Below are 23022 nucleotides of genomic sequence, written 5' to 3'. Positions count from 1 at the left end.
ATAAATGTAAAGGCACAAGTTTGTTTTAGCTCTATTTTCCTCTACAGACAAAACAATCGCAGAGATACTCCACTCTCTTTCACAGATTTCTAATAGAGAACTTGGAGTTTTTATTGCACATGTTGCAGTTTAGGGCACTGTTACATGTCAATAGTTCTGTACTATCTTATTATAGGTCTGTAACAAATAAAGACTTTAGAAGATCCTGAAATGGTATATTTTCAGCACCGACATCCTAACTCAGAACAGTAGTCTATCCAGTGTATCTAGAGTCAGGTGTTTTTTCTTCATATAGAATCACAGAAACAAATAGGCTGGAAAAGACGTTTAAGATCACCAAGTCAAACCACTACCCTAGGACTGTCAAGTTCACCACTAAACCATGTCACTAAGGGCCTCATCTATAGGTTTTTTGAACACTTCCAGAGATGGTGATTCTAGCACTTCCCCTGGCAGCCTGTTCCAATGCCTGAGCACCCTCTCTGTGAAGAAATTTTCCCAAATATCCAATCTAAACCTCCCACAGCACAGCTTCAGGCCATAACCTCTTGCCTCAAGTAAAACCATAGATACCTAGAAGATCAGGAGGAAGGGGAAGCAGAGAGAAACAAAACAGCAAACCAGAAGCATTCTAAAGCATTGACTGCATTTTTCCATACTTACACTTACATTACACTGGAAATAGCTGATGTGAAAAAGGATTCTCAAAATGCAATATCCACAGAGATGGCAAAAATATGTAAAAAGCCAGCTGCAGCTAGTTTTATTTCTCCTTTACTCCTTCAGTGCAAATAACAGCAGCTTACCTTTTCCTCTATACAGCTAATCACCCTACATAAGTGGTACCAGTTGGTAGTTGGTTCTTTGGAGGTTGGACAGAGAAAATACAACATATTTCATAGAAAAAAGGTTTTGGTTTCAAAGGAGCACTATTTAAACATTTGGAGATCATTCACTCATCACATAATTTAAATGCCAGACTTTAATGTCATAATTGAATTTCAGCAGACTTTATTTTCAAGTATTTGTTGTTGAACTTTGCTCTCATCTATGAATAATATTAATTCACAGCTAAGCTCTTCCCTGTAATTCTGACTTGTAAATCTCCACACTATTAAGTACGCTCCTCCTGTGCAACTTTGTCATAAGCAGAAGATAGACAAAAATTAATTCCTTCAGGCCTACACCTCCCTAATAACATTTCCAGTGGTGATCAGTATTTAGATCACTATTTGCTCTTTCTCTTTTTTATGGCCCTCTACCATTTCAATCAGACTCTCAGAAGCTGTGATACACAACACAAACTACCTTATCCATAGACTTCTGATCAGTATTTCCTTCCTTTTTGCCCTCCTGGCAAAAAATTGTTAATACCAGATGACTTAATCTAGCAAGCCATTTTTATTTTATTATTATGTACAGTTATTAATAACAAGATCTTACCTTTATTATTGTAGACATCCAGGTAATTAGGTGCTGAAAAAATTGTTATTAATGATGGGAACCCTGTAGTTTGACTTTTCCTGTACATTCTATAACTGCAAAACCAGACAGATTATTTCACATCTTACAGCAATAAGCAGTTATATGCTTTTATTTTACACTGTGAATAATTTCTTGCAAGACACAAAGTACTTACCCTGCATCTTGTGCTTCATGTGCTCTAATGATTGACAACAAATTATTATTTTGCAAAAATTCACAAACCGCTGGATAGCTGCAAAATGAAAACAGCTATGAGTAACCAAAATTATCTAAAATACACAGCAAGAGTCAGCATCAAGACATCAAATAGGTCATAGCATACTCTCACCTATAAAAATATGAGCATCCTCTGACTGTGTTATGACTGAAATGCTCTTGTGAATTTTCATTTCCAAAATCTTCTGAAGGATCTGACCACAATAAGTCACACATTGGTCCAAATGCTGGAGGCTCTTTGAATCTATCTAACTGTTAAAGAAAAGGTAACAGTACAAAGATTCTTTGAATATTAAATCAGTAAGTTTTACACATTTGTTAAACTACATATCCATCAATACTGAGCATTTTTACAATAAATCACAGTACAAAAGAGAAGTGGTTTCTGTATATGTTTTCCCTCTCCTCCTCATGAAATAAGGCAGAGACATACCCAAAGAACCAAACCTGTTAAGAGCAATAAGATTTGTTAGTTGTAAAAGGAAGGGAGATAAATTACAGACTGATGGGTATGTGTAATACAAGGTCAAGTTACAGACAAGGAACAAAATGGTTCTTTTTCATGCACATGCCACACCTACCAATCTGGAGACACTGCCAGGAATTAGCAAAGAGAAACAGTACAGGAAACAGGAATTATAAAAGAAAAGCATGAATAATTAGCACTGACTAGAAGAGACTAAATAAATTTAAGAAATTATAATAATAATAATGATAATTAAAACAAAACCTGAAACACCAAAATGGATCATTTAACAACTTAATGAAGAGTCGACCAGCTTAGCCATCTTAGACTTCTTTCATTCAGGCTTTATTTCTCAGCTATGGGCCATTATACATTTTGGGAGATGTCTTTGTTTTCTTTCTCTAGCTGCTGCTTTACAGATTTCTACTTGGAAATGCCTGTTTTAGCAGCCTGCAACTTTCCTAGTAACAACAGCGAAAACAGGCAGAGGTAAGGAGGACAAAGCATTTGTCAACTTAAAAGGAAGATACCCTGCTTAATAAGTAATGCTCAATCAATCTCTGATGTCCCAGAAATAAAATCAGACATCCCATATTCAATATAAGTTTATTTGATCTTTATGTAGCTGGAGTTTGTTCACAAGATGATTTTATCCAAGAAATGTAGGAACGGTTCTTTGATGGACAGTGCATTTATCTCACTTTACCTCCCACACCAAAAAAGATGACTTTGATGGTACTAGAGAACACTTAACTCTTCATGACAGGTTCGAAGGGAGGTTTGCTGGGCACCTGGTGAATTTGAGTCTAACGGTCCATAGGAATCCATTCAAATATGGAACCAGCAGTAGTGCCAAGCTCTCTCGTGCCCTGGAAAATCAGAGCTCCCGAGGTTGCCACCTGTAACATAAGTGGAGAGGTCCAGATCTTTACAAATTCCTGCCATATAATGGCAAGGCAGGTATTAACTGAAGTTGTTGTAGGAATTTATTTATTATTAAAAATCCAGTGGTTTAACATTTCCCACACTGGACAATAAACCCTGCATGGAATATTTCTTCCAGAAACTGAAGAAGTCAGTCCATCAACTTCTGCAAGTACCTGAATTTCTGTAGATTAAACCATCAAGTTTCTAAACCTCCAGCAATAAATTTGGGTCCAGAAGCTAACAGCAGCATTCACACAAAGAAGATTCAACTGTTTCCCAATTGATGTTTCCTGCAATACAGAAGGCTAAAAGACTAGAAAGCATTTCTAAGATTTTCTCTGGGTTTTCTTAAAGGATTTTCTTTATGACTTTGGCTAAATGGATAGAGATGTTATAAAGTTTTGGTTGCTGTAAGCAACCCTCTCTCCCAAACATCTTTCTTGTAGCATTAGAACAATGATGTTGACATCCTGAAGTAAGGAGGTCAGTTTATACAAAACGAACATGCTTACAAACACACCAAATCAGTGTCTCCTTCACTAGACAGTTTACCAACTGGCATGGTTCTTAAGACATCTCAAAAATTTAAGGAAATGTCACTGCAAGCTACTCAACCCTGATTGTATATATCAAATCAGAATAATCAACTTAAGGGTTTCTCTACATCAGGACAGCAAGAAAGTTAATGAAGGACATGAGTCAATTCAAACCACTTGTTACTGATCAGCTATTTCTGCGTATGTTGCGACTACGGCAAAACAGAATCTCAATACAAATTAGCTTAACATATTTCTAAATATGATTAAGGTAACTGAGAAAGACAATTTTATTCAAGAATAAGAATCACTACACCTGGTGCTAAAACAGAAATAGGTAGTATAATTCTTAATATGTACCATAAGATCATAGCATCCAAATTAATTTCTAGGCATTAAGCAGTCAGGGCTACTAAACTAAAGTGCATCATACCTCCACACTGATGTTCAAATTCAGGTGTAGCAAAACCTTGGAGGTAGATTAAGGTACAGCATATTAAAACTATTATATTTTTGAGGCAAAAGACCTTCGCAGAAGCTTCTCATTCTTGAAGATACAGACAGCAGTTTAAATTAATCTGTAGTAATTTTCCTGGGAATCATCACATAGTAAAGCTTAAAAACAACGTGAAGGCCAGTGAAGAGTGGCAGTCATCTTACATACTACTAAAGAAAAGGAAATTTAAGCAGACCATAGAAAGCAAGCAAGGTATTACAGATTCACAGTAGCACCCTGATACCTTTCAAGGCACTTTGATGATCAAGCCTTAGTTATCACCAAGAACTAAAAAAAATAACAACCATCTGTTGTAAATGAGGAATTCTCTGTCTCTCTTCTTTAAATTAAGAATCCCCATAAACTTCTCCGGACATTTCCCTCCTTATAAATCACAAGGCTTAAAAACGTAATTCCTAGAATTTTGTTTCAGCTGAAATCTTGGCAGTGCACAGCCTTTCATAGCTAAGAGAATGAGAAATACCATAAATGAAGATAAAAGACAAAATGGGTATCAATACTTATATAGTATAAAAAGTTGTTCCTAATTTGGTTTTCCTTCTGAAATTTGGATCTTTTTTTTTTAAACAGGTCCCCATGTAACTCCATCCATATGTGGATAAACGACTTTTTTCTTGCATCCTTACTAACTCCAAAATTTCTTAGAACCACATATTTATATTTTAAGCTTACACCAGTTACTCTTCAGCTGTTACTAATCATAACAGGAATGGTTTTGAATCCCAAACACAGCAGTTAAGATGTCAATTAAATGAACTAAAATAAGTCAAAAGGAATACACAAAAAGGAAAGCAATTTGAGAATTCCCATCTGATAGCTCTTTACCTGACATCAGCAGTCCATGCAAATTAAAACCAAGTTGCTAGAAACAGATACCTTGTGTCATCACACTCTTCTTCCCTTTAAATTGCACATGACTATTTTATGTCTCTATTGTGTAATTTTCAAACTTGTTTTCATTCTTACCGATGTACACAGCACATTTACCACAGTGAGAAGCACTCTACAGCTGTTACTGAAGTGCCTACCAAATTTGCCATTTTAAACAGCAATCTGAATTTCTATTAAACACTGCAAAAGAAATATAAGAAATATTCAAAACTTTCAAAGAAATATAAGAATAACTGAAGTATGTTTGATATAACAAACCATTTTAAGACTACAATTAACTTCAATGAGCTTTGTTGTGAAAGCTATGAGAACACTACCTTTACCCAGAAAGAAATACAAAACATTATTTCAACTGGATATGAAGCTCTGTACATGTACTACCTGCCTCAGGAAACTATGGGCAGTTCTTGAGAGGTTTTTTTTTAATGTAATAGTCCCAGCTGTCCCAAGGAGATGGACTAATGGAAACTAAACTAAATAATCCAAGAGTTTTTAAATGTGATACTACTTAAACTACATTTCAGTTCCTAATTTACACTTCAAAAAGAGACAAGAACAGAAAACAATACACTGACAATTTCACAAAGATGACTTTGTGTAGTACCATATAAATATCTGTATTTCCACTTATTTTCATATACACAGAATACTCACTCTCCTAATGTCATCTAGTGTATTAATTTCTGGTGAGAGTCCACCATGAACACAAAGAAACTGTTGATTTAAGAGAGCAGCAAGAGGGAGGCAATCAAAAGCTTCCATACAGGCATCATAGACTCTTTCCGAGTACTTTATTTTACCTACAGGGAAGAAAATATAAAACATTAAGAAATCCGTATTAGATGGAAGAAGTAATCTAGTGAATCATACTTATGCGAACAAATCTCAAAGCTAATGCTTAAAAAAAAAAAAAAAACCCAACCCAAAGCAATGAATATTTGGGGTTTAAATGAGCATTTCCAAACACCGCAACCGCAAGCATATTTCTGAGATATTCTATTCCAGAACTATAAACATTTTTCATTTCTTCTTCAATTTCAAGTGTGGAAAAACAGTGGTTTTTTTCTTTTTTTATATCACAGAGTTATTTTGTATTATACAGTTATACAGCACACTTCATGTAAAATACTACCGAGAAGTGTATGATTTCTCATTTATAGTGAAAGCTAAGAACTGCTTATAGATTATATCACTTTTCCCTCCATCAAAGACAGTTTTACCAGGGCAAATGATCCATTTATCACTGGATCAATACTTACACAAGCCTCCAAGTGGAGGAACACCGAAGAGTTATCTTACTAGTATGGTTCAAATCAACTCCCCAAATGCAAAAATAACTCAGCAGTAGGGTTTTTTTGCTAGCTTCACAGTGCTGCTCAGCATGTTACTTTGCACTCCCAGTTATAGCCAAGACAGCAAAATAACCTTCCTCTCTCCAGGATTTTCAAATTGGGATTGATAGAACAAAATTTGGTCTACAAAGTATCTTTATGGACAGCACCGTTCTACATAACTTGCAGTCCCAACAGCACGCTTAACTGCAAGCAATTCGACCAAAGTCAATGGGTCCTCCAAATGTTCTCAAGACCTTAACTAAACTAGAAGACAAATATCTCTCAAGCAAAATTAGACTGCAGATCATCAGGTTGGAAGCTAATTTTACATTCTTAGTACTTACATTCTTGCTTAAAGGTAAAATACTCTGTTAGGTGTCTGCATTCATGGTTGCCTCTCAGAAGAAATAATGTGCTTGGGTAGAGAATTTTCAGGACCCATAAGTACAGCACACACTGTTGAAAAACAAAGATATCCAGTAAAATATACTGGTTTATAAGAACTTAAAAAATTATTACTGAGAAACACTGAACAAGAATGTTAACAGCTTCAAAAGCAAGAACAGCTTAATGCACCATTTTTAAATACAGCACTGCTTCCCCAAGTCCAGTTCTAGACATGTGTTATGCAAATTACTTATTTTCTCAAGAACAGCCACAAAGAATGCTGTAAAAATATTTATATTTATCAGACACTCAACAGTTAAACTCAGCAGAGTCATGCTATGGAACACTTTCATCTAGACAAATAATGTATATGTTTGTGCCTAAAACCTGATTTTATATGATTCTAAACACTGGCATAAGAAGAAAAGCAGAGATTGAAGAAGGAAAAAAAAAAGCAACCACAAATTTATTTACATTTAAGTCATTTGTATAATTTGAAGACTATTTTTAAACTAACAATGGACAGAGTAAACCCTTTTTTTCCTCAAAAATCTGGGAAAGCCGGGTTTTTATTCAGTGTTCAATACTCCAATTGTATTTCTTAAATTTCATATCTGATTCTTGTATTTTTAACTGAGCACAAAGATCTCAAAATCCCGTAAGTTTTGGACTACACTGAAGTCACCTGCAAGTTGCTATTATTGTTCTTCTTAAATCAAAAAGAGTACCCTGAAGCTATCATTCTTCACAGTTATTTCACATAGAATAGCAAGTACATGAAGGAACAAAGAAAACAAAGGAACACTTAAAAAAAACAGCAAACATGGAGAAATACATCGAAGACTTCTACTATGAAGTTTAGCTAAAGCTAAACTAATTACTGAATTTTTCTTATCTTCTTAGTAAAAATATGCAAAATAGTAATTTTTCTAATGATACCATTTGCTTTCCAACACTTCTGTAACTCTAAAATATCCTGATAGATTGCAAAGTCCCCAGACTCTTTAAAACTGTTTCCCAGCAGAAAGCATAATCAGTTTCTTATAAAACAAGTGCTTATCATCAAATGAATATATGAATTAATTTGGCAGATTCTACAACTGTGAACTGTTTTAGTTAAGTCAGTTGGGATGAAAAATTTATAAGAGTTGTCAACCTTGAAAACATGTAATAGAAAAATAGCAAAACAGTCCCTTCCTTTCAGTGAATGGATACTACACTTGATTAAATTGTAGATTTACACACTCTCGATCATGTTACCTCTTGAGCATTAAAAGATTTATTTTTTATTTTTTTACCTTTTGCTGTATTGGCATATTTCTTTTTTTTATTACCAAATGCATGCAGACCAATGTCAGAGTTTTCTATGTCCTGATACTTCCAGCACAGAAAAGAACTTGCTTGCACACTTATGTGAAGGACTCCATCTTGACCCCAGCAGTTTGTTATATACAATTACAGTAGCATGTAATTATCTTTCCTATTAGGAGCAATGACATTATTTTAATTGGACATGGGTTATTACTAAAATATCAGTGCAATTACAGATTTTTTAGGACAGACTGACTGAAAATTTAATGGTGAAAAATCAAATTTCACTGTTGGGATATTTTTAGAAAATTTCACCTTTACTGTGTTGTAAAACATCAAATATTTTACCAAAAGTATATTATGCTTCCAATCTCTAAGAAAGATTTTTAAGTAACCACATATAAAAACTCCTGGAGGTCAACTTAAACTTCCTAACTGCTAATTAAGGCAAAAACGTAAGCAGGAATTTTTTTAAAGGTTAAAACAGAGAAGAAATGGCTGATTTTCATATATTATTTTTTGCTTTCTCAACGGGGCCACAATGCATAGCCCTGCCTTCATGCACTTGCAGCAATTCAACTTTATTCAGATAATATGCCATGTACTTCACTGCTGTTCCAAGAACCACTCACAGGAGAAGAGAGCAGATTATCTCAATGAAGAAAGACAAGCCTTTTAAGAACCCTGGAGTGGTTTCAAGGGTACATTTAACATATTTTTACATGTTCCACAAGTATATCTAGCATGCCAAATATTATATTAAAGACTGAATTAAAATTATATGACAAAGAAACCCCAAGCCTCTTCTTATTAAGAAATTCAAGAACATCCATTGTACAGAAGTTTCTTTCTAAGAGTAATGGTTGGAAAGCTTTCATACCATGTTTTTATATAGTAATGTACAGTGTTGCTATGCAAATGTCCTTTCCAAGGACAGTTACATTACTTGTAATCATCAATAACAGGGCAAGAAGATCAAATTGATAAATAGGGAAAGTCTGTTGAAATTTTTCCTTATAAATGAATTTGAGGTAATCATTTCTGCTGCATCTCCTTTTGTCTACCATCCCTAACAACCACAAAAGGCACTGTGCGTGCCCTTCACAGTATATACCCACACACGCTACTAGAACAGCGTAATTTTAACATAAAAATGAAGTTATCATACACCATGACTTGCCAAGTACTATTTCAAACAATATGCCACTCTTAGATTTGGTGCCTATTAAGAGACCCCATGCTGAGGCGCTTCCAAAGCTCTCTCCAGAAGAATAGTTAACTTAAAATTCGTAACTCTGAAACTAATTGATATGAATACATGAGTTATCTCTGGAATTTAGCATACTTAACAAACATCCTGAAAAATAAAAAAAGCATTTTAATTCAAAATACCTGAAAAATTAATGGCAGAAACACAGGTCATCCTTAGGGAATATCTGTAATCGCCCTCAGAATTTTAGTAAAGAAAAATATTAATGATTATTAAAAAAACACTTGATTACATAGGGAAAATTAATCTACTTTATACAAATAAAACAGCCATAATAAATTAAAACACTTTGCAGTCATTACTCACCTGTTTACCAAAAACCTACAAAACCAACTTCCTGCCTATTTCCAGAGAAGCAGGATTATGTATAATGAAGCTACAGAATTCAACTTTTCAAAAACTAACTAAAGAAAGAGGAGGAAAAATGAGTAACTCCATCGGTTTCAACAGGACAGTTCAAACAGTGGATCAATATCCTCCTGTGAGCAGGCCTCTCTCATAGAAGACAGCACAGCAACGAAGAACATATTCACATCTAAAATTTCATTTGAAAACCTTCATAAAAGTGTGCTTATAGAAAAATTTAGGACAAAACATTAATATATTCAGTTACCTCTATACTAAAATAACCTCTGTCTACATAGTCACCGAGGAAGAGGTATCTTGTGTTAGCAGGTGATCCTCCCACTTCAAACAGCTTCATTAGATCAAAGAACTGGCCATGAATATCACCACACACTGCAAGCAAAAATTTTGGTCAAATTAATTAAAAAAAAAAATCTAACGGAAAAGTTACTAAGTTACAGTTAAGAGCCACAAAGTACTTCTAATTAAGAGGAAAGGCAGGTATAAAGCAGGAATAACAAATTTTTGAAGCTTCCCCCTTTGCTTTTTGTTAAGATACTGCCCTCACTACCTGCAACAATGCTGATGACAGCCCCATCTCAGTCTAGCAAACTGTTGAATACTTTTCAAAGACATTTAAGGCACTGAGCGTTGAGGTCTTGAAAGCTGTCAGCAGCTCTTTACTGTCCTCCCCAGCCCCTTAGGTATCTTCATGAATTCTCCTTGGTATGCATATTTGAAAATGCCTGTTGCTTTGCAACAATTTGCTGTGTCCATGTGGGACTGAATAAAGCAGGGAGTATGCTTTTGTTTCTATGTCAGACTAACATACCTTTTAATATCATCATATCTTCTCTTTGCTCAGTTACTTTTCTCCTTCAAATAACCATGTTCACTATTTCAACAGTGGATTTTTCTTGTGTTTTTAGAATATGAGACAGGACAAGACCAGTGGTCAGCAACCTAAGGCAGAAGTGCCAAAGATAGCAGATGGGAAGACTTTGAAGAGCATACAACAAAGCCAGGTCATCTCACAATTCAAAAAATAAGGAAATAGAAATTTAAAAAATATGTGGAAGAGAACTGCTCCTAATTCCTCATTCCCACGGGAATTCCCAGCTCAGTGGAAGTCAGGAGCTGCCTTCTTGCTTCTGCATGAGGGATTTTGATAACAATTAACAGGAATTAGAGAGATCGTGCCTTCCACTGACGCAAAATGTCACTGAACAACTGATGAATAGCATCTTCTGACTTCTCAGAGTTTATCAGTAAATTTTTTTGTGGAAAAAAAGTCTTCTAATTTTGGAAAGAAGTATTGGATATAGCACACCACAGACAGGACTGTTATTCCCTTGGAGCAGACCATTTGTCATCATGACCTACAAAGTATTAGACTAAATAGAATGAGTTCTCTTTGATGTCACTTTTGTTAAGATTTCTACTGAAACACTGCAAGAACTTTACTTATTTCTCAGCTGCTAATTAACCAGTAGCTCTGGGTAACTACCTGAATAAATGGAAATATATAAATTCTAAACATATAAATAACTGTGTAGTTTTATCTGGAGCTTCAGAAGACTTTGAGTTCAGACAGTAACTTACTGGTTTCCACCATTTCAATCACTTATTTAAAAAAAATAAATTGCAGTAATAATGAAGCACTATTTAAGTGTTTTCATTTACCTGATATTAATAAGTGAAAGCAAGGTGATACACTAAAAGAAGCTTTTCAGACATAAATTTTACAGAGGTCCATTTAGAAGAAAATACATTCACATCAAAGAAAATCTGATTTGAATGCATAAATCAAATTTACTTTCATTACCATAAATAATAGATACGCAACATCACTGATGTTCTGCCCGTCTGGATTGTTTATAAATAAAAGTACTAAAAGACACCTGTTCCACCTTTCATCAGGTCAAGCAGAAATTAAACTAGTCTAACCATGAAAATACTCACACCCCCACCCCCCCCCCCCCCCCGTCAGTCTTGTATCACAGTGGATCTGGTCCTAGCACATTAAAATTGCTAGAACCACCTTTCAACACAAGGACATGGTTTCACATGCAATCATGAGTCTCATCTACAGAGGAACTACGAAGGTGTATTTTCACTCAGCATTCCAGTTCACAGTATTCGCTTCAAACTACACCAATTAGCTTCTCTCCACATGTTTAGACTTTAGGATAATTCTGAGTTCATTTTTCTATAGCAGGTAGGTATCTTTATTCCCACTTACAATACTGCAGGAATTAGTAATCTGTAATTCATCAACATTAAAGTATTTTCTGTTTTGTCATTTTAATAGCAATCATACGATCTTTTTCCAATAGGTTTAATGACTTCATTGTGAAAATTAATGTGCAGCCTATTTTTTCAGATCATTTGAGTATTGTTAAGCAAGTACAGTTGGGACAGATAATTCAATGACTATACAGAAATTTTATTTTAGCAATTTTTAACATGAACTCAACTACTGAAAATATCTGGCTTTTTTCAAATTTATTTATGAGTGAAATTACATATAAATATTACCTGTAATTGGCGCTTCAACTTCTATCATAGTTTTTTCCCTCCGTAATATTGCAGCACCCTCGTTGATGATTCTAAGTGCAATTTCTTCATCTACTCGACCCTCTTTTATCAAGTGGTTCTTCAAAATGTCAACCCTTGGTCTTCCATCTGTGTCAAACACTTCTTCAGATGTCAAGCGATGCGTTGGTGGAAAAGGGACAGCTAAAATTTAAAAAGAAGAAACATTAGTCGCAACAATGCCATTTTAAAAATATACTCCATCTAGGCTTGGATCTGTCATGAAATAGCTGCTATCCAAAGTAGCAGATTTGTCTTTCAATGAACCAACTTGATGACATCATTAAAAGCCAGATGGAACAGTGCCATCTGTGTATGTGTATTTTAAAAATTGGCATCTAGAATGTGTGAATTTGTAAACTATAAAACAAGAGTTAGAAGACATATTAATATGTAAAACATCTGGAAGAGTCAAAAATGCTTTTGCAAAGGGACACATCTCTCTCTCTCCAATATACTGCCATTCTCTGAAGGACACAACAATTATCAAGGATGCAGGAGATCCATTTCATATCCATTCAGACTTGCAAAAGGCATTTTGAAATGATTTATTTCCACCATCAAAGTGTCACACACACCCCAACCCAAACACCAAAAAACCCCAACCAACCACGCAAAAAACCCCACCTAAACAAATCCAACGCTAGCAAGTAAAGGATACAATAATGTTTAAAGGACTAGATATAAAAGGAGGTAATAGCCAGCACCTGGAAAGGAAGAAGATTACTAGAGGACTTCCACTAGAACCTGTGCTATTTAATAAATTCATAAATTACACTAAAAAGAAGGTAACTAATGGGAGTGATGTAGCATTTAGGTGACAGTAAATATTCCAGATAATGAAGAACATGGTAGGCTACGAAGAGCTATTGTCCACGCTACTGAGTGGCTTAGCAAAATATCACATATTAAATAAAAATACATGCAAACGAATGAATGAATGAAATCAATCCTAACTTTACATATAAAAATCACAGATTATAAAATTACTACTACTATTCAGAAGCAAGGTGCTCTCTATAGTTCTAGGAAAATACTTGATGCTGACAAGTCAACGAAACCCAGAAAACTGAGTATTAAGAATTGTTAGTAAATGAAAAACAAAAGAAGTAATTGTGCCACTGATAAATCTAGTATGCAACTCCAGTTTGTCCGACTTATAAAAAAAAAAAAAAAAAAAAAGAAGAATCAGGAAGGATTCAAGAGACAGTAATGGAAATCAAAAAGTTAGATTTTACTTCTTCAGGAATAACTAGACTAACTTCAGCCCAAACCCATGAAAACTAAGGGGGACTCTAACAGAGTTCTATGACAGCATAAACGGAGAAGATGGAGAGCAGCACTAGTGCAGATGGCCCCAGAACGGCAGAAAGTGCCAGGGTGGACTCTGCCAGTTTGAAGTTTTGTCAAACCACTGACTAAGCAGCCTAACAAGTTTATGCTGCCAGGAAAAAAAAAAAAATAAAAAAATATTGGGAGCCTACAAGATTGCCACTTTAGGTTGAAATTCCTTCTTCGACTTTGTTTTCCACATTTTCCTGTTGCACTGTCTCTAAAAAGACTGAATTTTAGTAGAGGTTGTTCATATCCTACACACTTCAGAAATTAATGGAAGTACAAGAACTACTTGGATCCCGGCTTGCAGGTCAAAAGCAGCCCGGTGTGATCCATCTCTCAAAGAAGTAGCACAGGTCTGACACTGGGGACAAAACCAGGCTCAGCAACTGCTCAGACAGCACATTGGAAGGCCATCAGCTTATACGAATTCAAACAGTGTTAATTCAGTTACAAATGAAATATGAACATGGGATGTGGAAGAAGAGGATACATCAAACTTGCCACTAAGCAGTGCATCAGAATATCATTGCACTCCTGCTAGACTCCAGGAAATGAAACTCATCTGACATCTCCCTACCAAAGCATACTGCTATTGAAAGAATTGGAAAAAAAAAAAAGAGCAGAATCATTCAGCTACACTCCATTTAAATATTATTTCAAATACATTCAAGAACAAAACTTAGAGAAACACATCTATTCAAAGATAAGAACTAGCAGTATGAATGCACTTGCAGACAGCTTATTCATACTTAACTTTTTTAAACTTTACACGCAAAAAATCAACGCTTAAATACTAAAACAATCATTGACTTCCTTTAAATTGACTTCTAGATTACTAGCAAATTGCTACCCTTCTGGTTTATGCAGTAATAAAAACCTATGAATAAAACGTCTGATGCCCAGATCACACTCATATATTCACTGAAATGAAATTATACTAGAATATAAACTGGAGAATTGTATGTTCTTCCTCTTATAAAAGATTCTAAGAAGGAAAAAGCTGAAAAATGTGTCTTTGCAGTTTAGAACAAATTTGGCACTTTATTTTTGGACATACAGTATTTTATTAACAGGAAAGAAATGACATGCCTGTTCTTCCAGACTCTTCTAGCAATGATTCAAGTTTCATCTGGAAGTGCTAAAATTCCATGTAGTCAAAATGTTAATAAACTTAACATATTTACGAAACCAAAGGACAACCATGTCTGTTCCATGCACAACAATTGCTTAAAAACATAAATCTGTCTCTGAAAAGAGAAATCCATTGTTCCAACATGATAAATTTAACTGATTTTTAGAAGCACTTAATTATGACCATGCAAATATCAATTCCAGCATTCACTGGTTTTTTGAACTTGACTTTCTGATCTTAATATTCTCTTCATGTTATTTTTGCATTACTTGGAAGTTTATATTAATCTGTGCATGAATTTGTTTTAGGCCATTTCTTCTCCCACTTTCTTTAACATATTATTTGTGGGCCCAAAACTGCTTTCAGCAGCAGAGTTGATCTCATCCTTTCATGAGGGACCAGACAACTCAAGAAGTACATTTCTCCGGCTCTAATTTTTGTAAAAGCATTAGAAATCATACCTTCCCAGAACCAAAGTCAATCACCTCCAAGACACAGTTTTATAGGAACTGCACTTCATTAGTTCTAGCACTATTCCTAGATAATGATGTACTTACGTGAAAGATGACCCTTTTTTCTTTCTGGAGTTTTTTTTTGGTAGATGCAGGCTGTGGTAGAGAATGGTTTGTTGAGGTGAATGATCTCTAATGTGCAAATCATTCCTGACTTCTTACTACTACCAATGGCTGCAGAACTCAGAAATATGGTTTTGACCTCTTCCTTACGACAGTTCAGAAATATTGCAGGGGTTCTAAGCACAGGGCAGATGAAATTTTCTTCTCTTAAAAAATTTCTTATGTTCATGTATTGTATTTCAGATCAAATTTGCACTAAATTCTGCTCATTTTAAGAAACTACAGCATGGAGTTTGTCTAGCAAGTTGCAGTATCACAGTGTCACAGTATGTTAGAGAGTGGAAGGGACCTCAAAAGATCATCTAGTCCAATCCCCCTGCTGGAGCAGGAACACCTAGATAAGGTTACACAGGAACGTGTCCCGGTGGGTTTTGAATGTCTCCAGAGAAGGAGACTCCACAACCTCCCTGGGCAGCCTGATCCAGTGTTCTGTCACCCTCACTGAGAAGAAGTTTCTTCTCAAGTTTAAGTGGAACCTTTTGTGTTCCAGTTTGTACCCATTGCCCCTTGTCCTATCATTGTTTGCCACTGAGAAGAGCCTGGCTCCATCCTCATGACACTCCCCCTTTATATATTTATATACACTAATAAGGTCACCCCTCAATCTCCTCTTCTCCAAACTATAGAGACCCAGCTCCCTCAGTCTTTCCTCATAAGGGAGATGCTCCACTCCCTTAATCATCTTAGTTGCCCTGCGCTGGACTCTCTCCAGCAGGTCCCTGTCCTTCTTAAACTGAGGGGCCCAGAACTGGACACAATGTTCCAGATGAGGTCTCACCAGGGCAGAGTAGAGGGGAAGGAGGACCTCTCTCGACCTACTAACCACCCCCCTTCTAATACAACCCCGGATGCCATTGGCCTTCTTAGCCACAAGGGCACAGTGTCGACTCATGGTCATCCTGTCATCCACTAGGACCCCCAGGTCCCTCTCCCCTACACTGCTCTCTAACAGGTCGTTCCCCAGCCTATACTGGAACCTGGAGTTATTCCTGCCCAGATGCAGGACTCTAAACTTTCCCTTGTTATATTTCATCAAGTTATTCCCCGCCCAACTCTCCAGCCTGTCCAGGTCTCGCTGGATGGCAGCACAGCCTTCTGGCGTCTCGGCCACTCCTCCCAGCTTAGTGTCATCAGCAAACTTGCTGATAGTACGCTCAATTCCCTCATTTAAATCATTGATGAATATATTAAATAATACTGATCCCAACGTTTTCTTCGAGGCTATAAAAACCAATGTTTCTGTCCAGTGCCTGGAAGACTCAGATTATTTTAATTGCTGTTCTTATGAAGACTCAAATTGAAAACTCTGTATACCTAGGGGTTATCCATAATGTCCAACACCAATGAATGTAGTATCAGAAGTAGTTAAGCATCCATAAAGTTATATTTGCCTCATGAAAAAAAAGTAAGTCTTACAACTAGTTCCTCAGAGTTTAACAAAATCCTTTTCACAAAATTCATGTATTTACCTATTGCTCACTAAGAATTTTTATTCTTAGATTAGTCATCAGAGAAGACAGACTAAAACGTGGAAAAAGATTTTATCTGCATCACCCAGCTGCATAAAACAGTAACACTTACTAGAAAAAAATGTTTCTTTCTATTTTATACTTTAATTTTTGTCTTAATAGTTAACACTATATTAGAGCTCACACCTTCAAAAAATATTACAAATAACATCTTTTAATATACATATATACACAATTTCTGCAAACTAAAGGGTTTAATGAAACCTTTGATGAAGCAGTAATAGAATGTTATAGCCTAAGGAAAAAGAATTGCAGCATAGTGTGTTCCAAGACAGAAATATAATCCATGTTTCAAAGTCTCTGTGCATAACCTGAGCTCTTGGGAATGTAATGGAATGGTAATTAAGAGGAACTGCCCTAAGGAAATAACATGGTGTTGGTCATTAAAGGATTCCCTTCTTCCATTCCCAGCAAAGCTAAGCAATAGGAAAACATTTAGAGATGAATCTCTAAAAAATTACTGCTGCACAAAATAACATACTATATCCTATTAGTAAAAGCATAGTAGCAACAAAGATAGCACATCATGATTGCACATTCAAAATTTTTAACAATAATGCTGGGAAAAAAACAAGCAAACAAGCAAAACCGAAGAGTGAGAAGCTTTTGGGATTGCTTTTTATTATTATTCGTATACCCATTTGCAAAGAGGAAAAAAAATCACCTTACCCTTATACTGCACTAGTACTTAAAAGAGAGATACCAACTGCAAAACCTCTAAACCTAGTTCTACACTGACTTTCTAGAAATCTCTAGGTATATTTATACCTTAGAATAAAGCATGCTACAGAGATCCAAAGTTAGCACCAATCTGAATAAATTCACAACACACTGTAAAAAGGTTCAAAATCAGAAAACTACATTAGCATGGCGCTTTTACCCAGTACAATAATCCCTGCTGAGAGGTGCATTATGGCAACTAACACAAACTCACTACTTTCAGACCCAAAGCAGATCTCACACTGCCTAGTAACCAAGTGCAACAGTAGCTGCTAATGAAATCTTACATGTAGATACTGTAAATTTAAACCACACATATATATGCCTATTTTAATAACCTTGGTTAAATATGGCTTGTATCAGAGACAATCTGTTGGAATAGGCTCATGAAAAAAGATGAGATCAGTGCCTCTAGACTAATGGTTAAGTATCAGGGATCAACTGTACAAGGTATTGTACTTCCACAGGCAAAGTATTTTCTGCTCTTAAGACCTTAAAACTTACATAATTTTTCTTCTCTGACAGTGAAAGAAAATAAGCCATTTTTTCCTCTATAATCAGAGGTCCATGATACGTTTGATGAACTCAGTTTGGCTGTAAAATCATGTTCAATGTCCCAGATTTCATTTTCTGTTTCAAGAGTAGTTTTGATTTCACAAATAGTCTCAGCTCACATTATCAAGGTTACTAAGCACAGACACTGTAATGAATTTGTAGCTTCGGTGGTATTTATATGTGAAACAGTATGCAATGTTTGTCTCCACTAAGTGGTATCACATATCAATACAACCATGTTGTTCTGTGAAAAGATAGGCCAGTCTCCTTCCTTTTGTCAGCAGGCTTATTACCACGACAGCACAGTTGTCTGTGTGTTTTCTGTCATTTGGTCAAGTTTTGTGGGCTTTGGTTTTGTAAGTGCATTGGTGTCTATGTATTGTCATTTCAGTCTGTCCCTGGAGTTTTTTCATGCTTTTGCCAACATCCCTACAGAAGAAAGAGATGTAGCACCCATGACTGCTATAAAGACAGAATATATCCAATTATCCTCCTGTATTTGGAAGAACAGATTGGAAAAGAAACAGCATAAAGACATCCCAGATGGTCTACGGACCAGGAAACTTGAAAATATTAGTTAAGCACAAATACACAGCAGTGTCTACTTGACTCAGAAAGCTACAATCAGTTGTCAAAAGATGAACATTACCCTATTCATCCTAAGCAAGAAAGAACAAATTCAGCAAAGTCCGTTTCTTGCGAATTACGGTATTTTTCGTAAATGCCACGTATCTATCCCTTTACTCAAGTTTACTTGAATGCATGCTGCAAGCTATATTAACAAGCATTCTAGAAGCAAGGAAAAATGACCTTGTAAACCTTGCAACCCTATAAAGGCACTGCAGGTACTTTAGGTATTTTATCCTTACTATGTATCCTAGGTAGTTTATCCTTACCATGTATCCTAGAATCATATAATGGTTAGGGTTGGAAGGGACCTTAAAGATTATCTAGTTCCAAATCCCTGCCATGGGCAGGGACACCTACACTAAACCAGGTTGCTCAAAGACCCATTCAACCTTCCCTTGAACATTTCCAGGCATGGGGCAGCCACAACTTCTCTGGGCAACCTGTTCCTGTGCTTCACCGCACTCTCAGCGAAGAACTTCCTAATTTTGTCCAGATCCTGAAAAGACACTTTCATCATTTTTGCTTCCAGTGCATCTTAGCACCAGGAATTCCACAAATTTAATTACATATTAAATGAAAAAGTATTTTACCTTTCCTTTATATTAATCTCTGGAAAATTTTGTTCAGTACTGCATTTCTCCTTTTCACAGAGAGACAAGAACTGTAGCTGTTTCCTATTCAACTGTTCCATTAAACATCATTCATGGTGTAAGCAGTATCTAACTCTACCCCCTACTGAGCTATCCCCTTTCCAAGTCACAGATTTCTCACCTTTGTTGATCCACCTTCCATGACAGGCAGTCAGTGCCTTTGAACATATCTTTAGATAAAGAAGAAAATCAGGAAAAGGTACCAAAATTACATGCTGCTGTTCAAGATGCACATATAACACAAGAGGCATATAATGGCATGATGGTGTATTCTGTTTTCTAAACTGATCTTCTAATATTCCCTAAATTCCTCTCAGCCTGTTTGACTGCCACTGTACTAATATTTTCATAATATTATCCATACAAACCCTAATGTTTCTTCTCTGAGTTCACTACCCTCTACATTTAAGTGAAAATTGATCTTTCCCTCCTTGTGGAGTCTACTCTACCTTTATTAGAACAGCATCTCCTGCAATTTCTTTGCCCAGCCACTCGGTCTAACAAGAGCAATATGAAACATCTCTGAAGTTTACCATCCTGAATAAGTGTTACTATTTGCCATTCATTTTCTTTTCTAATTAACTTATCAATACATTTAAAGAGCCCAGATGACAGATGTTAACCTCACTCAACTATGGAAGTTTATAACCTAATAACATCTTTTCTTTACCAATTTTGATCCAAAAGAGGATATTTTCTCTTTTGCTTACTTTAAGACTCTGATGAAGGAACCCAATGAATAGTTTTGCACAGATCAGTCACCTAACTGCCTCCTCCAAAATATTCTAACAATTTCTCTTGCTTTCCATCTATAACTGTATCAACTCCTCTTTAATAGCGTATTTCCCCAGGGGCATAGTTAGTCCACTTTCTTACAAGTGCTATGAGTCTGCTTAAATTAAACTTACTGATCTACAGTTCCCATTTCAATCTACAGTTTATAAAAAAATGCTGCTGTGCTCTATCTCTCAGGCTCAGAAGATGAGTTATGCCACAGGCTATGGAAAATAAATCCACAATTTTGCACCCAAAAACCCCAAAAGAATTCCTTTAGAGCCACTGGACAAATATGTTCTGGTCCTGGGATATTTTTTGAACGTTTGTTTTGTTGATATGTTCTGAAACCACTTACATTTCAATAAGACAATTCTTTGGTCCCATTCAACAATAAGAACTGACTCATGTATGGAAGTGTCCTTAATTCCTTATGCAATAAACACACACGTAAGTAGTCACCAGATTTTTCTGCTCTGGCCTTACCTTCCCAAGCCTCAACTGCCAATCTGCCCTCCTGAAGTTAAGGCAGGCTTCCATTTTTGGGTGGGTTTTCTTGCTGTTATTTTAAGATTTATTCATTCTAACCATCCTCGCAAAACAAAGTATAAGGCCAGTCAAGCATTCACTTGTCAGAAGTCAGCTCCATTCCATTGTCTCTCCCAAAACAAAATTGTTATTATTTTTTAAGTATGACCTTTAAATACTCTCTTTACTCTGCTGCTCTTCTGGATCATTTCAGAATCATTTCTGACCAGCGGCATAAAGGCATTCTAAGTGCCTTATAATATTTTTAAAACAGCCTTCATGCTGCCTGTAAACATTTATCCATTTACCTGTTGGGTTTTGGTTTGGTTTGGTTGTTTTTTTTTTGTTTGGTTTTCTTACCAGTCTCTTGAATGCTGAAATTGTGATGATTTCTGTGATGATTTCTTTACCTCCTACATGGAAATCATTGTTAAAAAGCAGTTATTAATGTCTTAATTTAGGACCCTGCTGAAGGATAAGAGTTGCTTCTCTTCTCAATTCTCTGAAGAGTTGTTTCAATGAGCTACCATTTAATATCCATGATGACTGGCTGTCAGTCAAGACTCTATCATGACTTTCCTCCAAAACAAAGGAATACCAAAGCCTCCCATTTCCAGAAGAACAGAGATAATCTCCAAATTAGCATCAAGTATCCGTTTGTTCAACACAACAAGGTCCTGTGGATTGCTTCCGAAAACCTAGTAGCACCTGTAGTGGGCAAAGCACAATGCCATGAAGACAGAGTACTTCCAAGCACAACTTTATGGGGTAGCTACCCACAGGTGGGTCAGAGAAGCCCTGATGCATTGCCCTCCAAGGAAAACCAATGAAGGCTCATCCCTACCATGCTCAGGACCACTCTATCAAACTGAGCTTACAAGCATTTATTTTTCCTTTACTACGAGATAGGAAAACAGTTGTTTTGGTAGAAAAGATACATTTCATTGACAAATTTAAAGTATAAAAGCCGTATGCACTGAAAGGTCAGCTGCATTGACTGAAGTCAGTCTATTATCATTCAAAAAGAAAGGCAAACCCAAGCCCAAAAGCACAAGATACATCAGGTAAGTATCAACAGCAGTTTAAAGAAAAAAGATACTGTTTCCTCCCCCTATGATTTTGACAGAACATAACAGAGGAAACTGCCACCTTCCACGAGACACGATCATCTTTTAAAGCTGAAGGGGGTGTCTTACAAAGCAGTGAACGAAGATGACAGGTTCATTTTCTCATCTCTATTTAAAAAAGCAGTAACAAGAACCTCACCATAAGACACGTTTTGGAACCAAATGCCAAAAACTGACTTCAGACATTTCAATTTCACAGCTAACCATTAATTAATAGGAAACTCTGCAAGTACAAATTGCTTCGACAAATTGCTTACACCATGAAAAGAGAAAATTTTGAGCTTTCTATACACTTTAAAAGCAACCAATCTGATGATACAATTCATACTTGGGAAGGTATGCCAGACCAACACAGCTAGACTGTTTCAGACTGCATATTTAAAACCATTATCATGTGTATTATATATATGCCTAATATGAACACCACACCTGATCTTATTTCAGATTTTTTTCTAGATACATGTACTTCCCACTAATTGCTAAATATACAGGTCAAAATACAAAAAGGGACACATCCTAATTATTATCTTACCTTACTAGAAAAGTTACTGATTATACAATAATGTAACTATTTTTTCTTGAGTAGCTCTTGCCCACTTCTACCAACATATATTATTAGTGATAATGGATTTAATTTCTCATGGCCTCTGAAATGTAATAGCTATTTTTCTTCTCTTCCAGTAACAGAGGAAGGAGGCAAAGCTAAAATAAAAGCAAGAGATGAAACAATGCAAATACCACGAGGCATTAAGTCCTGAATTCACATTTCCTCCTAAAAAGACCTAGTATATGGAGAGCATAAAAGCTGAAATATGGACCAATAGAGACACACCAGATAACATTATTACATTTTTCACTGTAGCTTTTCTCAAGGACTTAAGACATTATAAATGAAATGTCTCAGAAAAGAGAGGCAGAAAGCCTGGTTGCCCCAAGGATGTTTTTTTTTTCCTTGGGAACAGAGCTCACACAACACACACACACACACAAATAATATTTGCAGAACACTTTCATGGGTTTTTTTCCCTGTAATGGGTCACATTAAACAAAATAAATATGTTAAAAAAATGACCTTAAAAAGAATCCCCAAACCTTATTACAGTAAATAAATACTAATAATTATC

The 23022-nt window shown here is 35.9% G+C and overlaps 1 protein-coding gene across 7 annotated transcripts in view; it reads right to left on the bottom strand.

The window, feature by feature from the left end:
• PPP3CB (protein phosphatase 3 catalytic subunit beta) overlaps positions 1-23022 on the bottom strand; it is a 48986-nt gene that overhangs the window by 23230 nt on the left and 2734 nt on the right. For 6 of the 7 annotated variants that reach the window (XR_009726298.1, XR_009726297.1, XM_061358707.1 and 3 more), the window contains exons 2-8: positions 12224-12424; positions 9954-10078; positions 6717-6828; positions 5693-5838; positions 1814-1953; positions 1640-1717; positions 1444-1538 (exon numbers count right to left, since the gene is read on the bottom strand). Coding sequence is in view for 5 of the 7 variants with exons in the window: in XM_061358707.1 (XP_061214691.1) it covers positions 1444-1538; positions 1640-1717; positions 1814-1953; positions 5693-5838; positions 6717-6828; positions 9954-10078; positions 12224-12424 (897 nt within the window). In the remaining 2 variants the exon portion in view is untranslated. Of the gene's footprint in view, positions 1-1443; positions 1539-1639; positions 1718-1813; positions 1954-5692; positions 5839-6716; positions 6829-9953; positions 10079-10517; positions 10649-12223; positions 12425-23022 lie in introns of those variants that run through there. The other variant, XM_061358709.1, reaches the window with a different exon arrangement.

The sequence above is a fragment of the Neopsephotus bourkii genome, unplaced genomic scaffold (assembly GCF_033783945.1).
Source record: "Neopsephotus bourkii isolate Nb327-2 ecotype Australia unplaced genomic scaffold, CSIRO-AGI_Nbou_v1 NB_951, whole genome shotgun sequence".
In the NCBI taxonomy this organism is placed as follows: domain Eukaryota; kingdom Metazoa; phylum Chordata; class Aves; order Psittaciformes; family Psittacidae; genus Neopsephotus; species Neopsephotus bourkii.
Note: the sequence above shows the minus strand (reverse complement) of the source record. Positions and strands in the feature narration are given on the sequence as shown.